General features: G+C 39.4%; 1 protein-coding gene across 1 annotated transcript; it reads left to right on the top strand.

Annotated features, from left to right (window-relative positions):
- Positions 1-12,771: 12,771 nt before the first annotated feature.
- Positions 12,772-13,866, top strand: LOC131620222 (uncharacterized). Its single transcript, XM_058891226.1, has one exon. It carries the CDS (start codon positions 12,772-12,774, stop codon positions 13,864-13,866), a length of 1,095 nt encoding a protein of 364 aa, XP_058747209.1.
- The last annotated feature ends 2,533 nt before the right edge of the window (positions 13,867-16,399 follow it).

The raw sequence follows: 16,399 nt of genomic DNA, 5'->3' as shown, positions 1-16,399 counted from the left end.
CAGGATAAAAATCATTGTGCAAATTGTTTTTATCTTACAAGTTTTAAAGCTACACTTATTCAAACCCCCCCCCCCCTTTCTAAGTGTTTTTCTATCCTTTAGTAAGCTTGGGACTAGTTTAGCTCTGAATTAATACTATTGATAGTGGATTTCGTTCCTGGCTTGGTATGCCCCCAAAGTAGGTGTGATTTCACCAAACTGGGTCAACAATTACTTGTGTCATTTATCTTTCAGTTTGACATAATTCTGTGTATATACCTTGTTGATGTTTCTTCACAGATCACATGTCTCGACATCTTTCACGACATCTGGATCTGTTACGCAAGAATTCAATTGGTATCAGAGCAGGCATCCTGTTCTATCTCTGGATAAGATCCTGGGAAGAAACTTTCTGGTTCGGCAAAGAAGGTTTGTGATGAAAAGATGTGTTGATCATCAATGTGTACATGGTCCCTAGAAGTGGAGGACGGCCTGTGTTAAACATCGAGGGCTACGGTATGTCTTGATGAGGAACTGTTATGGAAATTTTGCTGCATGGTATCTCTTTCAAACCTGGTTCTTTTCAGCATTAGGGTTTGATCTCCTCGGAAACTGCACTCATGATAGGGTATAAACAATGGTGGATCAATCAAAGGAGCCAATGATACTTGAGTTCTATGTCTCAAGTCCCCTCATAAAGGCACTTTAGCATGACTAACTAGTTGCTTCTTCAAGTAGCATGAAGAAAGATTGAAAGCATTCAGGCTGGTCTCAACGCGAGTCTTCATATCTCTTGACTCCTTTCAGGAAGTAACTCTGAATATGCCATTTGAAGGATAGCTGGGCCATCTGTATTAGGGATGCTCGGAGGATGATATCCACAACACCAAGTTCAGACATATGGAAAGAATTGATGTTCTGTGACATGTTAGAACATTACTTCAGCAAGTATGCAGCTATTGGTTGAAGAACAGATGTTTTGGGTGCTAAACAAAATGTTGCAATTATATTTGTTTGGAACCTACTCCTGACCTAGAAGAGGAGACATCTGATTTGAACAAGTTGATCAAGACACAATCAATAGTCTATCTACCTTTGTGTGAGTTTATTTCTGGCCAAGGTATGTGGATGTACAATAGTCGAGCTCTTGAGAAGAACTCATAAAGTCATCTGCAATTAAGCCCTTATGTAGAATGAGCTCATAACTGAAGGACTCTTCGGATCAAAGAAACCAGGTGGATGGAATATTCATCTCTGAAATAAAAGGATATGGATTTTCCAATGTCTTCGTGAATAAGGTTCTTTTTGACCAGATTCACTTATGTGGTGCCCTCATATAATGAATTAACTGTAGTACAATTCAGAGGAGATGGCTTAGACCGGTGTGTGTCGGGTCTCAGTCTACCAAGATCTCTAAAGAGATGTGAGACACAATGTCTTAACATCATGGTTCTGAGGATTTATTTTCCTCAAAAACGTGTTGCAGATGTTAATTCTTCAACAAAATAGAGGTTTTCTACTCTAACTTGATTCCCTGATTAAGTCTATGAGAATATTGAACTCTTGTTGTATTGATAAATGGGTCCTGTCACAAAGGATCATCTGCTGTATCAAAGTGTCAACCCGAGACAGGTGATTGATGGATGTCTGTAAAGCTAGAATATCGTCTTGGATTATTCAGTCCTTTCTGGAGTAAGGGGGAGTGACTGTTCCAGTTATCTTTTAGAAGGAATCTCTTCTATAGGTGCAGAAGGTTATTGATCGTCCAATGATCACAAAGTCAGAACTCGAGGATGATCACTAGGAGGCTGTGTAAACTCTCTGAGCAGACTACAAGAGTGTGGAGCTGATCGGTGTTTTCGCTAAAGAAGGTGCTCAGTATTGAACTCAACTTGAGTAGAATGAGGTATAGATGTTGTCAGTAACGTATCCACTACAGTCAGATGAGCAAGTAAAGATAAAAGGTTCTACCTTGTGTGAGAAGGTAAATCTAGTGTCATAAGGATAAATACTCTGACAGGAGCTGAGCATTTATCTGGAACGTGCATATGCCCGAGATTGAAGAACTTTGACGGGAGACTTAGCTTTTGTCTAAAGCTACTACGCAAGTCTGCTATCTGTGTTCAAAGAAGGTGTTGTGGTTAACCTCTATGTGAAGTTACACATGTCCTAAATGATGTCTTGACATCATGTTGGGCTGTAGATACTTGAAGATTTTGATCAACAGTATGATGATTTGGCAATTCATGACTACTGTTATTCTGTTGACCTCACCATCTTAATTTCTCTCTGGGAATGAACAAGCAAAGAAAAGGAGCTCTACAGGGTAAATTGAAAAGGAAGATGACTATGTCTACTCTTCTTGCAAGGGGTTGTTTCAATGCAGTGCTCATTTACATCACAGTGGCATTAATTACCCGTGGCAGGGAGAGAGAATGTCCTATTCTTGGTCTCTAGATGTGTAGTTCATCTTTAGGAAGCATGTGTTCTAGTCATGAGTTGAGCATCGTGTGTACAAATCAAGAAATACAAATGTTGAGGATCTTCTAGTTTGTTTTTCTCTTTACTTACATTCTTTTTGGAGAATTTTAGACTTACTCTAGATTCCTATGGTTATTTTCTTTGGGAAGAATCTCAAACTTATTCTTTGCTTCTTGGGGCTTTTATTGTTTTTGCTCAAAAGCTTTGTCAATTTCTTTTAAGAACCATGGAACGGACAACCTTAGAAAATTCACCTTCACAAGATAGTGTTAGTCAGAAATAAAATACAATGTCTGATAGAATGTTAGGACATCTTATCTCACATGTTTACTGAGTAATTGACAGAAGAGTTGAGTTGAGAAGATCACACACGTGTCAGATAGGTGCAACGAACTATCCAGATGCATGCATCAAGACTTATTCCTTTTCAGCAGAAACAGTCAAGATCCAGAAAAGGAATTCAACGCATACATTGAATGGATGGAAGTTTTCCTAGTTTAGTGTTTACTTTTGACCAAGACTGTTGAAGATCGTTACCTTCGAGGCTCAGGTTAAGCTATTCATATAGGGTTCTGATTGCTTTCATCATATTTTGATTTCTAGGTTCATATCAAACATGGGATTCATTTGCGTGTGGGTGTGCTGCATCCATCTATGGTACTGTGAGGGACTTCTTTGTAAATTTTTGGCAAAAAGGGGGAGAAAAGTCTGGGTTTAATTCAAAGAAATCTGGAACTTGTTTTTCCATTGCTGAGCATGTCAAAGAGGGAGTTGCGACATCTACTGATGAGTTGCTGTTGTGACTTGTGATCTGAGTTAACGAACACAATTGTGACATGTGTTCTGATTTACAAAGGGAATGAATGATGTTCTACTTGAGAGGTTTGTCATTGTCCATGGCCCTCTTTCTCCACCACTACAAGGGTAGATCATCTCTTTGTAACATAAAACAATTCTGATGTTTAGGGGGAGTATTCATCAAATAAACTCAAAACCTTCTTAGCATTGAGAATAAGGCTGTAGGTGTTAAAGTTTGTGCTGCATTGAAACTCTAGGAGAAAGCTGAAGGAAGAGATCATTCCAACCCGAAGATGGTGTTCTTGATCTGAAGCTAGACCAAAGGAGATGATGCTGAACGAGATGTCTTGACATAGTAACTGAAGACTGGCTCTACTCAATAGTGGTTGCAGCCATTGCCCACATCAGAAGTTCTGTTCTACCTGTTTTATGTATTGTTTATATGTAATATGTAATTTATTTGTTTTAGCCAAAACATTTCCAAAGGGGGAGATGGTTAGTTCTATGTTTTTAGGGTTGACTTAATATTTGCAAAACAAATAAAAATATTAGTATGTATAAATGTATAAGAACAACAGGTACAAGAAAGAGTCCCACTAAAATGGTAGAACATGTTATGTTGGAGTAATTCAACATCTGGAATAACATGTCACATGGGATGTTACGATATCATGCCCTAGCTGAAGTGAAGAGTTCTAATTAAATCTATGTGATTTAATTACTACAGAAGAATGCAGAATATTCAGGGATATTGTGCAGATCAAATAAAAGCGTGATATATTATTTGACAGATATGAAGAATCAATAAGAAGATTTGAGGAATCATTCAGAAGAATCAAATCAGAATATTTGAAGATTATATAGTTTCTAATTATAGAGATATTCTCGAAAACTAACAGATTGAATACCTTGATTGTAGTTGAAGATACTGCTATTTTGTAACAACAAATATGTTGTGATTGAAGGCCCAAATCCAGTTGGGTATAGGTTATAAATAGAAGACTTTGTAACCTAGAAAAAAGTGACAACCACCGAGTAGAAAAGATGTAATCTTTAGGGTTTGTCGAGGTAAAGCTCCCGGCCTGCGGAAATGTTACCTTTTTGATCCTCGAAGCCTGTAGGCAAGAGAAGTATTATTCTTGGAGGGAGCTTTGAAGTAACTCCAAGTTCGTGGTCATAGTCAAGAGTCTTGGCTAGGGATTGTCATGGAAGTATGTCTTCCAAACTGTTTTATCTGTGGGATCAGAATGAGTTGGATATTGAGTCATTGCTACAGCTCATAGGACTTGAGAACTGTATAACATCATTGCAACGATTGGAAGTGGGATGAGGATATTCCATATCTAGGGAGGACCTAGGTAGAAGGGTCATTGGGTAGGGATTAAGTGAGGGGTTGTAAGCTTGGGACTAGTTTAGCTCTGAATTAATACTGTTGATAGTGGACTTCATTCCTGGCTTGGTATTGCCCCCAGAGTAGGTGTGATTTCACCGAACTGGGTCAACAGTTACTGGTGTCATTTATCTTTCAGTTTGGCATAATTCTGTGTATATACCTTGCTGATGTTTCTTCACAGATCACATGTCTCGACATCTTTCACGACATCTGGATTTGTTATGCTAGAATTTCATTCATTACGTTCAGCCAACATGTCATAGAAGATGAGTTTATTATATCGTATGTGGTTTGAGTGTTTTCCCAACCCCTTATTAATATATATTACCTGCAAATTGAATTAGAAAATTATAATATGAGTTTTTAAGTTATTTTAGAAAACAAATTATAATTATCAATGTTTTACGAGCTTTTTGTAGCCTATTATTCGTATCTTGTTCTTTAATGGTTATAACTTAATTCAATGCTTCTAATTATTTAGCTATCACTTCTTTGATCTCCAATTTTGTATACAAATTAAATAATACTTTGCAAAATGAACTAGAGGCGAAAGATGTGTTAGCATAAAATTAGAAGCATTGAAACAAGTTATAATCGTTAAAGAGTAAAATGCGGATAAAGGGTTGTAAAAAGCTGGTACAACATTAATTAGTGTAACTTGTTCTTCAAATATATAACATAATTTTTCATATTATTTATTTCTAACTCATATTGAAAGATTATATGTTTGGTGAGCAGTTGGTAAAATAACCATTCTACATAAGTTATAATAAACTCAAGTAAGTGTATCACCACTGCTGGAATATAGGACCATATTGAAATGTTGTGCGCTAAGTCTTTCATCACAGTTGGGTTATAGAACCTTGGTGAAATGAATGAAATCTGCAAAAATTCTAGCACAAGTATCGAACCCCTGACCACAACCTTTTACTACGATTGTTTAATACTACCACGCCTAATAGCCCATGGTGGTAAAGGGGGGCATACAACAATACCTTACTTTATCACGGATCACCGTGTTGCACCCCAAAATTTGCCCATCTAATTTTACTTCTAACTGGCTTATGCATCTTATAATTCCATTCATTAAGTCATCTAATACCTCATGCATCATTAATCAATAATTTGGCATTGGGATCAAGGGTCTTGAAGAGATAGGGTTATTATATTACTTTGAAGCTCTCACTCTCATAAAGAAACTCATCAATCAAGGTGTTCTATTCATGATTACTTGGATTTCAACTCATTGGTATCGGGATTCAATTAAGAATTAGGGGGAGATAATGTGTATTGAATCATTATTGAGAGTAAGGTAATTTGATAAGAGCTTTGACTTTTGGTCAAAGTCAACCCTAAAGAATTGACTTTTTGACCAATAGCATCTCTAGACTATGTTGGGATTTTTTATTGATTCAAGAGTGCAAGTGGAGATTTGAATTGGAATCAAACAGTAGATGGAGGGAGTTGGTCCACTACGTGGGAGAGAATTACACAAAGTCAACATCCCTTTTTAAATTTGAAATTGCCAATTTCAAAATTCAAGTTACTTGCAAATATATTTCAAAGCATTGTCCTTTACAATACAACACCTTACATCCAAGCAGCATTACAATTCCAAATCTACATCATGCTGTACAAAAAAAATAATACTTTATTTTTACAAGCAGAATCTTGTTGTAAACAAATAGAACAAGTCTCCCAAAATTGATGATAATGTTGACAAAAATAGTGTTGCTGCTGAGTCTGAGTTCACAGCAGAAGAGAGTGGCTCGAATATTGGTATTACTGGTTCTAGACTTGACCATAACGTATTTGGCTTTGAGTTTTTGGTCGACGGGTGATGATTCTTTGATTTTGTCGAAGCTTCAAAAGGCAGAATCGGATATTGATAGGAGAGTCTACAAAACTCAAGACGATCAACCTGTGATTGAAGTTTCAGATTATTTGTCGGAGTGAGGCGAGGATGAGTCAAGTGCGGGAATTTTAACAGGAGAATACCATAGCCACTCATGCATCTGTACCTTCACATAACAACCGCATGACAAGGACCTTCTCCATACACCGTCACCAATTCATTCAATTCACCCTATCCCGCATAAAATACAAGGCTGCAAATCAAAAAAATAAACCTCATAACATCAATAATCATTCAAAAACAACAGCCCTGCATCAACAAGAAAAAACCAGCTCAGTGCAAAATCTACAAATATAAGAAATCCATAATAGGAATAAACCAGATCAACCAACATAAACCATTCAGCCCCTGCATAAATCACCCCAAACTCTAAACAGTTTCAAACCTACAAAAAATCCAGCAAAGTCATAAACCACATAACTACCAAACCGGATTCATAACTGTCTCAACCAAAAAAACAGAACTCTAACTGAATCCCTAACTTCCTAACCAACTTAAAACAGTTTTCTAACTAACCAATAACTACCTCTTAACCTCCTAACCGATTCTATAACTGTCATAACATCCCTAACTAACAAAAACCTAACAAAAAATAACAGATTGGTAACAGAATTATCTCACTAACCGATTCAGTTGTAAGCATAACAGAAGAGCAATTGCAAGAGATTGATAATAGAGATCAGAAGAGTTCAACAGAAATCAGAAGAAAACTCACTTCTATAAATCAGAATCTCTTCACTTCATCACTCTCTTTACTTCATCACTCTCTTCACTTCATCACTCTCTTCACTTCATCACTTGTCATACCCCAAATTTGTCCTACCCTTTACTTCTAACTGGCTTAGGCTTTGCATTCATATACATACATCAATTAGGTCATAATCCATACCCATGCATACATATCATTGGTACTAATCAGAGACTAACAAGAAAGAGCTCTATTGCAAAGAAGTTTTGATCAGAAAACAAGAGGACTGAGGTGTAATCTTGTGGCTCTATGTTCATTGAAGTCCTCCTGGATTAAGGTTTTCTCAGTCTTAATTCAAGGCATTAATTGAAGGGTACAAGCTTACAAATCATCTGGTCTCCCAAATCAGGGTTTCTTTGACCAAAGTCAACCAGTTGACTTTCTGGTCAACATTTGATCAGGAATGGACTCTATGAGTGGGAAGCTTCTCATACTGACTATTGGGAATTTCATCAATAGTCGGAAAAATCAGAACAGTTGACTTTTGAGTCAAAATCAGAAGAATTATTCAAATATTGACTTTTGGTGGAAAATCAATCAAGAAAAGTCAAAGAATGGAAAAAATCGGGAGTTCGACAAAATTTGCCAAAAATAGCAAAAAAGACAAAAAAAAAAGAATGTTTCAACACTTAGAAAATATTTTGGCATTTTGAACCTTGGTGAGCAGTCCACTTCAGCCCTGATTTACACGTGGCAAATGACATTTCTTGAAGAAATTTCCAACATCAAAGTTATTCCCCTCATGGAGGAGAATAACTTTGTAGTTGGACACTTTTTCATTTGAAGCTTGTATGAAGAGTTAAAGTTGCTTGAAGTTACTGAAAATTCATTCAACCCAAGTCATAATCCAAGTCACAAGTCAGGTCATGACCAGGCATTTCAACAAACACATGGCATGCCAAATCTCAAGCCAGTTTCAGAGCTCTACAAAAAGGCCATGGAAGCAAACTTGGTATCATTCTAATCCTTGCCATGTCTTCATTCCAACAAGCCAAGAATTGGGTCAATTGAACAAGTATTGAGTGAGATGCAAGTTTTCAAAGTTGTGCCCTTACACTGACTAAGTCCTGCATCCAGCCAAGGCAGATTTCTAGGGCACACGCATGCATTTCAGCAAACACATGGTGTGCCAAATCTTAATGCATTTTTCTTCCTCCACAAGTCTCCACATTGAACAAGCATGATCTTAAATTGTTCCTTGCCATGTCCCCTATCTATCGAATCTAGTTTCATTAATTTTGGACATGTATTGAGCAAGTTATAAGGCTTTGAAGTCACCCCTCGACCCAGTCACATTCCTGCCAAAGTACATGCACAAGATTCAAGCCATGCTCGTGAGTCTCATTCCAGGTGCATGAATCATGTTCCAACTTATTTTTTTGAAGGATGTAGGCATTATTACTTGAGCATACCAACATCAAACTTGCTCTATCACACACCCTCTTGGCAATGAGCCCAAGAATATCTCAATTGATGAACCATGGTGAGAGATATACGCATGGGAAGAAGGCACCTTGAGCATTCCTCCTGGCACGAGGCATAGGCATGGTTGAAAGCTGCAGCATGCTTTGATAGCATCAATGCACCACCACCAACTTTTCCTCATTGAACCATGCATATATGACATATGTGAAAGCATTGGGAAGACTTGCCACAAGTGTACAAAACTTGCTCACTAAGCATTACTTCCTTAGTCCCACACCAAGAAAAATAATGCTACTGCAAGATGCTTATTCACAAGCCCCACACTCATGGAAGCCTCACCACTCTTTCCACACCTGTCCTATAAATAAAGCTGCATAGCCCTCACACTTACATTCACGATTCACAAACTCACACACTCTCTTCTCTCTTCCTCTCATTTTACACTATTTCTCTCCACATTCTCCCTCTCCCTCAGTCTCTCTCTTCTCCCTCACTCATTCCGCCACCACTTGCCACTATAACAACCTTCTCCGGCCGCCATAACCAACTTCCCTAACTACCTTCGGCCACCACTCTTCCAACTCAACTTTCAACATCAATCACGTTCATCTATTGCCATCATGAAGCCATACTGAACAAGGTCATCATCTTCATCACGAGCTCAGAATGCTCAGCCAGCTAAGCTCACTTCTCGGTTGTTAGAGGAACTAGCTAGCGCACGCTCACTGTTATCATCGGAGGCTTGGATTTGTGCAGCTTCCTCTCTATACTGAATCAAGAAGTGCTCAGGTAAGCATCTGAAACTCTTTGAACCTTGCATTCAAATGCTTCAAAACTATACGCATCTGTTCATAATCTTGTAGTGTATGTCAAATCTTGATTCTGAGAATGTGATTCGTTTTACGTGCTATGCTTGCTGTTTGAATGATTGGTTCGCATGTTTGAGTTCAATGAGACGTAAGATTCATCTTGATGCCATTAGCATGAGTTTTGATGAATATGCTAGATGTTAGGATTTTTAGATTTGTACTCGGTTTTGAAGATCAAGCAAGAATCAATGAAAACTAACGCCGGATCTATCATCTACGCAAGAATCCGAGTGGAGCGGTGGTACTTTGATTAATTTCTGGAAACTTTGACTCATCTCCGCCGTAGGCTGGCCGGAGAAGATGATCGGAGCTCTGCTCCGGCGTCTGTGTTTGTTTTGGTATTTTTTGCACCGACTGGCATACGTGGCGCGTTTACATTGGCTTCTTTCCCATTGATTTGTGATTTTTGTCTTATTCCAATCATTAGCGCATGAGGTGGCATTCTGTGATTCGCTGGGAGCTTGTTTTGTCACTTAGTGACTTAAGTGATTAATTGACCAATTGAATTCTTTCTATGAACCATGCATGTCACGTATTGCAGAATAAAACCATATAATATGCATGCTGATTAAATAAACCTGAATAAAAAATAAGTGGAAATAAAGTGCAATAAAAATAGGATGGTGCAAGGCTGGGCTATGCGCCTTTGGGCCTGTAATTTTTCTGAACCACACCACTTAACTGCTAATACACCACCCTGCTCTGGACTGGGCCCTTGTGCGCCCATACTATCTTCACCCCCTTGTTTTGAGCCTTTTTTGCTATAACTGTTTTAGTTCATAATACTAATTGCTTTGACACCCCCTCTGCTGTTAATAAAAACAAATAAGAATGATCCTATTTCTTTTATTATTTTTTGCACATTAATTGTTTTTCTCCTTAAATAAAGATAACAAAAATATTTTTCAACCAATTAGATTTTTAGAAACTTTATATTCTTTTAATTGATTTTTTTAGTTATTGTTTCCTTTGGTTTTTGATTGGTTAGTAAAACCATAAAAAAAATTACTTAGTTTCTTAGTTTTAATTTCAAAATAGCTTTAGAGCATGAATAAAAAAAAATGCTATTGTTTGTGATTGATTTTCATGGTTGACTTGGATTTTATTTCTTTTAGTTTTGTGAATATTTTCAGTATTTCGTATTTTACTATTAGAATAATCCACAACAATAATTCTAGGCTTAGAAATTAGGCTAGTCTCCCCCTTTCTCATTCTTTTTCTTTTCAACACTAAAACACCTAACAAATACTCAAATAAAATCCCCATAAAACATACAAAGAAAACACTTAAAACATTAATAAAAAAGTGAAAATCATTAAAAAGGGAATGGAAGCTTGAATCTCCCTTGCTTTAGGGAATCATTCGAGTGCTTGGATCTCCCTTGCTTTAGGGAACCATTCGGGCGTAAGTTCCCAAATTCTAAAAGACACAAACCAAAGAGTAACTCGAGTTTCCCTTGCCTTAGGGATTTCCTCGAAACACTCAAGCTCTCTCTTCTCTCCTTTCTTAAGGGCATTGTTATCTCCGCTCTATTGCATCCTAGGCTGTCCCCTTATGCAAGAGCGCGAGCGTTAACTCCGCCCAACTAAAAAACACAAAAACAAACAGAAAATCATGAGCCGAACTACGGCGCTCTGATTCCTGAAAAGGATACGTAGGCATCAAGTCGCGGGGCTTGAACGAGCACATTTGTAAATAATTCCTTCTTTTCCCCGTATTTCTTTTTGCATGCATTCACATGTAGACATAGACATAGTACACACCCTTTAGATAGAAACAAACATAGGTGGATACCATCGAGTACGATGGGCGCGAGGGGTGCTAATACCTTCCCCTTGCGTAACCGACTCCCGTACCTTGATTCTCTGGTCGCAAGACCTTGTTCCTTCATTTGTTAGGTTTTCTGATATTCCTTTCCCTTATGGGATAAATATATTGGTGGCGACTCTATTCATTTTTCGCGAGCGTGCGACAACTGGCGACTCTGCTGGGGACCACCTAAGCAAGTCGATCCTAGCCTTTGTTTGTTTTATTTTTATTGGGTGTTTACTTGTTTTTTATGTCTATATCTTGTATATATGTTTGCATGTTTATTTTCTGCTTGCATATCATGTTTATTTCTGCTTGCACATCAAGCATCTGGACTATATTATGGGTCCCCGTGGGGGCCACATATTTTTTTGCTTTGTTTTGCAGGTGGGGGGTTTTTGTGAGGTAAAAGGCCCACTACCCAGGCCACTGACACATAGGATTAGCGTGGATGCTCATGTTGACTCCCGTGGCTCTTGCTACGATCGAGCTTGACATGGGGTACCACAACTGGGCGAGGTTCTTTCATGGAACACTGTGTCTGACACGCTTGTTGCCTCAAACACTTTGTACCCCACGGGAACTGTAGACCCTAGTGACCATTAGGGACCACCTGTCCGTGTCTAGAATTCATACCTGTGAGTTTGGGGTGGGACAGGACACTAGCCTTCATCATACCCTGATTTCCATTTTGCAATCTGAAGCCGGAATTTTGAACCTGTTACATTCAGTGTTACCCAGATATCCAGAGCTGCGAGGGACATTCAGTCTCTCACCACATCACACACATGACACATCATGCTATTGCATCCACCTCACTTCATTCGTGGAGAATCCTAAAGTCTATTTCCAAAAAAAAAAGGGATGTATACACTCTTTTGCAAAAAAAAAAAAAAAGAAAAGAAAAAAAAAGAAAAGAAAAGAAATAATGAAAAGACTTTAGGATTCTCCCAATGAAATGCATTCCACCATATCATTTAACATGCATGTTCATTTATTTTCAGGAATTTTTGGCTTTGTCTCCGACCAACACATGGCCCCACCAATGAAGACTGGTAGACGCAACCCCTCTTATTCTTTCCTGGATCCGAATCTGGATTCCCTTGGGTGTTTAGCAAAGAAGATTACGCCTGATGAGTCAACCAAGTTCCGAGAAAAATATGGGTATATTCTGAGCCTTCTCAAGATGCCGTTCACCAAGTACGAGCAGGAGGGAGTTCATACTTTGCTTCAGTTCTATAATCCTTCCCTTCGCTGCTTCACGTTCACCGACTAACTTTTGGTTCCAACATTAGAAGAGTATTCCCTATTTCTTGGCGTTCCTATAAAGAAGGAAGTACCATACTATGGCACCATGAAGGCCCCTGATTCCATTGAAATTGCTAAGGCTCCTTATTTGAGCAAGTCGGTCGTGGAAGCAAATCTCACCAAGAAGGGAGGAGGTCTTGGTTTTTGCATGGAGTTTTTGGTCAAAAGGGGTTGTGAGGCTGCTGAAGCAAAGGAATGGGACACATTTAGGGCTATCCTGGCTCTAAGTATCTATGGTATCATGATGTTCTCGAACGTTCCTAACTTTATTGACATGAATGCAATTCATATGTTCATTCTGCAGAATCCGGTTCCTACACTTTTGGGGGATGTTTATCACTCCATTCATCACAAGAGTAGTCAGAAGGGAGGTTTGGTTAGATTCTGTGCTCCGTTGTTATATCGCTGGTTCAGGTCACATTTTCCTGAGCGTGGCGCTTTCGTTGATAATAGGCACACATCTAAGTGGGCTGAGAGGATTATGGGGCTTAGGGCCAAAGATATTGTCTGGCACAACAGATCTTTAGATGACATGGAAGTTATTATGAGTTGCGGAAAGTTCAAAAATGTATCTCTCATGGGTCTTAGAGGTGGAATCAACTATAATCCCGTCCTGGCTAGGAGAACATTTGGATATGCTTTTATCAGTCCCCCTAAGCAGACAGAAATTGCTGAGAATATTTTCTATCATTCAGCCACCGACGGTGGGCTGATGGCAGAAGCTGTACAAGCCTGGAAGAGTATTTGTTGGAGAGATAAGAAACATTTTGGTCAGCGAGATTGTGCTACTTACGAGGATTATACTAAGTGGGTCGAATCTGTGGTTGTTGTTCGAGGGATGCCCTTCCTTCCCAAAGATCCTTTGTACCCCCCTGCTGGTGAACAACCCAACATTGGTTCCATGCCTCGTTATAATCAAACTGTGGATCAGAATCGGAAGTTGACTGAACAGGTGGAAACAATGCATGTTAAGATGAATACTGCTCGGCAAGAGAAGCTTTCCGCACTTCATAAGTTGAAAATAAGAGAAATAGAGCTTGAAGAATTGTATGCTAGAGGAAGTACTTCTCAGAAAAGGCCAAGGATGACTATAGGTGCTAAACCTACCGAAACTCAAGAAAAGAAGCTGAAAGAACATTAAGAGGCTCAGTTGGCAGATTTGACTAAAAAACTCCAGATTCAGACTAAAGAAGCCAATTCAGAAAGGGCTCGTCGAAAGAAAGCAGACAAACTCTTGTTGGAACGCCAAGGACAGATAGAGAAATGTTATGAAGAGATCCGAGAGCTGAGGGGTCAGATAAGAGAAAAAGGTCAAGGTAATACCCAAGCTCAAGAGGAAGCCAGATGTTGGGAGTTGAAGAACCGCTACATGGAAACAATGCATTTCAGAAAGGACCTGCTGATTCAAGAGATCATTAAGAGACCAACCCGTGCTGAGACAAAAAAGCTTTTTGAAGAAATGAAGACCTGGAGTTATAAGAACATTGGAGACAGCCCCCTTCGTCATTTGGACGTGGGAGATCCTGCTTAGTGTTTACTTTGTTGTAGAATCACCACCAGACTTGTTGGATGGGATTCTTATTTCTATTGCTGTATTTGTTGGCTCATGGGAGCAGAATATTTTGTACTTCAAGAACTTGGTTGCAGAATTAATCGATTATGTTTGCTTACCTTGGTTGTGCTTATCTTGGTTATGCTTCACTATTTTCTCCATTATCCTGTGTTGTTGGCCTGAGACAAAGCTAAAGAGTCTTGAAAATAATAAAACATGCACACATGCACCCATGCACTCATATCATATTGCATTTTCAGGTTTTTATCAGATTCTAATTGGGGTCCCTTCCAATAACAGATTTCTTTTTCGACGACGAAGCTGACTTTCTTACATCCTTACCGCACCAGAAACAACGAGAAGAGAATCATGGACCAATTTGAACAGAATCAAGCTGCCCTCCGTAGGGATATGGATGTTATGGGGGAAAGAATGACCCAACTTATGGAGACTCTCCATGTCGTTGTCCAAGGACAAGAAGAGCTCAGAAAGAGCGTTGCTGGATTGATCAAAGATACTCCTACCAATTCTGTTGATGGAGGGATGAAGACTAAGGAGACTCCTATTAATGAGACACTTAAAGTAGTGGATGACCACCATGAGGTTATTGATCTTGAACATGATCTTACTGCTAAGTTGACCGAGACTGCTAAGATGTACCAAGCTCTTGAAGAACGCCTTAAGGCTGTTGAGGTTGCTAAAACTTCAAGTTTCGACACTGCTGCTATGTGCTTGGTACCTGGGATTGTTATTCCCCCGAAGTTCAAGGTGCCAGATTTTGATAAGTACAAGGGAGTTACCTTCCCAGAGACTCACATTCGTTCCTACTGCCGTAAGATGGCCGCTCACGCTGAGAACGAACCTCTGCTTATGCATTTTTTCCAGGACAGTCTCACTGGAGCCCCGTTGGAGTGGTATATGAAACTCGAGAGGTCTAATGTCAGTACTTGGGGAGAACTTGTTGATGCCTTCTTAAAACAATACCACTACAATACTACTATGGCTCCTAGCCGTGCACAGCTGCAAAATATGTCATAGAAATCTGAAGAGTCCTTTAAGGAATACGCCTAGAGGTGGCGTGAACTTGCTGCTCGAGTCCAACCTCCTTTATTGGACCGAGAGTTGATTGATCTATTTATGGGAACTCTGAAAGGGTCGTATCTTCAGCACATGGTTAGTAATACTTCTCATTCCTTTTCGGATGTGGTCATCATTGGTGACAGAGTTGAGAACTGTGTCAAAGCTGGTAGCATTCAAGGTGTTACTAGTCCTAGCAACTCAAGTGGTAATGGTAAGAAGCCGTATTTTGGGTTTGTGAAGAAGAAAGAAGGTGAAACTAGCACCGCTTCTGTTGACCAAGGCCGAGCTCCTGCATATTCTGCTGTTCCACCTCCTTATTATCCGATGCCTTATGCTGTTCCTGGTCCATATGTCCCTCAAGCGTATGCTGCTGCTCTCCCGCAACCATGGATGGCACCCCAGCAGCCTTTCATACCACAACAACAAGCTGCTGCTCCTCAGAATCGTCAACAAAATCCTAGGCCTCAAGGTCAAAGGGGTCCACAAAGAACAAGGTACCAAGATAGGCGTATAGATCCGGTTCCGATGTCATATGCTCAACTTCTTCCTCAGTTGCTCGCTGGTCAGTTGGTACAACTTTGTGAGCTCGGTCCTCCACCTAGTCCTCTTCCTCCCGGTTATGATGTTAATGCTCGTTGTGAATTTCATTCAGGGGCTCCAGGCCATACAATTGAAAAGTGTAGAGCATTCAAGTTAAAGGTTCAGGATCTCCTCGACGACAAGCTAATTTCATTTACCCCCACTGGTCCTAAAATGCAGAATAATCCTATGCCTCCTCATGCTGGCACGACCAGTGCTATTGAGTTATGTGACGACCAAATCCTAGTAACTGATGTTAATGAGGTTAAGATGCCGCTTGCAACTATCAGAGAACATCTCATGCAACAAAAGGTTTTGTGTGAATTACATGACTTCTGTTTGAAATGTTCTTCTAATCCGGAGGAATGTGCTAAATTGAAAGAAGAGATTCAAAAGCTGATGGATGAAGGCGTTCTTAGAGTGGAAAGGGTTGTTTCTGGTGAAGATGTGGCCACTTTAGAGA

This window comes from Vicia villosa, linkage group LG7, assembly GCF_029867415.1.
Source record: "Vicia villosa cultivar HV-30 ecotype Madison, WI linkage group LG7, Vvil1.0, whole genome shotgun sequence".
NCBI classification, from domain to species: domain Eukaryota; kingdom Viridiplantae; phylum Streptophyta; class Magnoliopsida; order Fabales; family Fabaceae; genus Vicia; species Vicia villosa.
This window is presented reverse-complemented; position numbering and strand designations above follow the sequence as displayed.

Bases quoted from the DNA above. Each gene is read 5' to 3' on its own strand.
- LOC131620222 (XM_058891226.1), top strand. From the start codon at position 12,772: ATGAAGGCCCCTGATTCCATTGAAATTGCTAAGGCTCCTTATTTGAGC.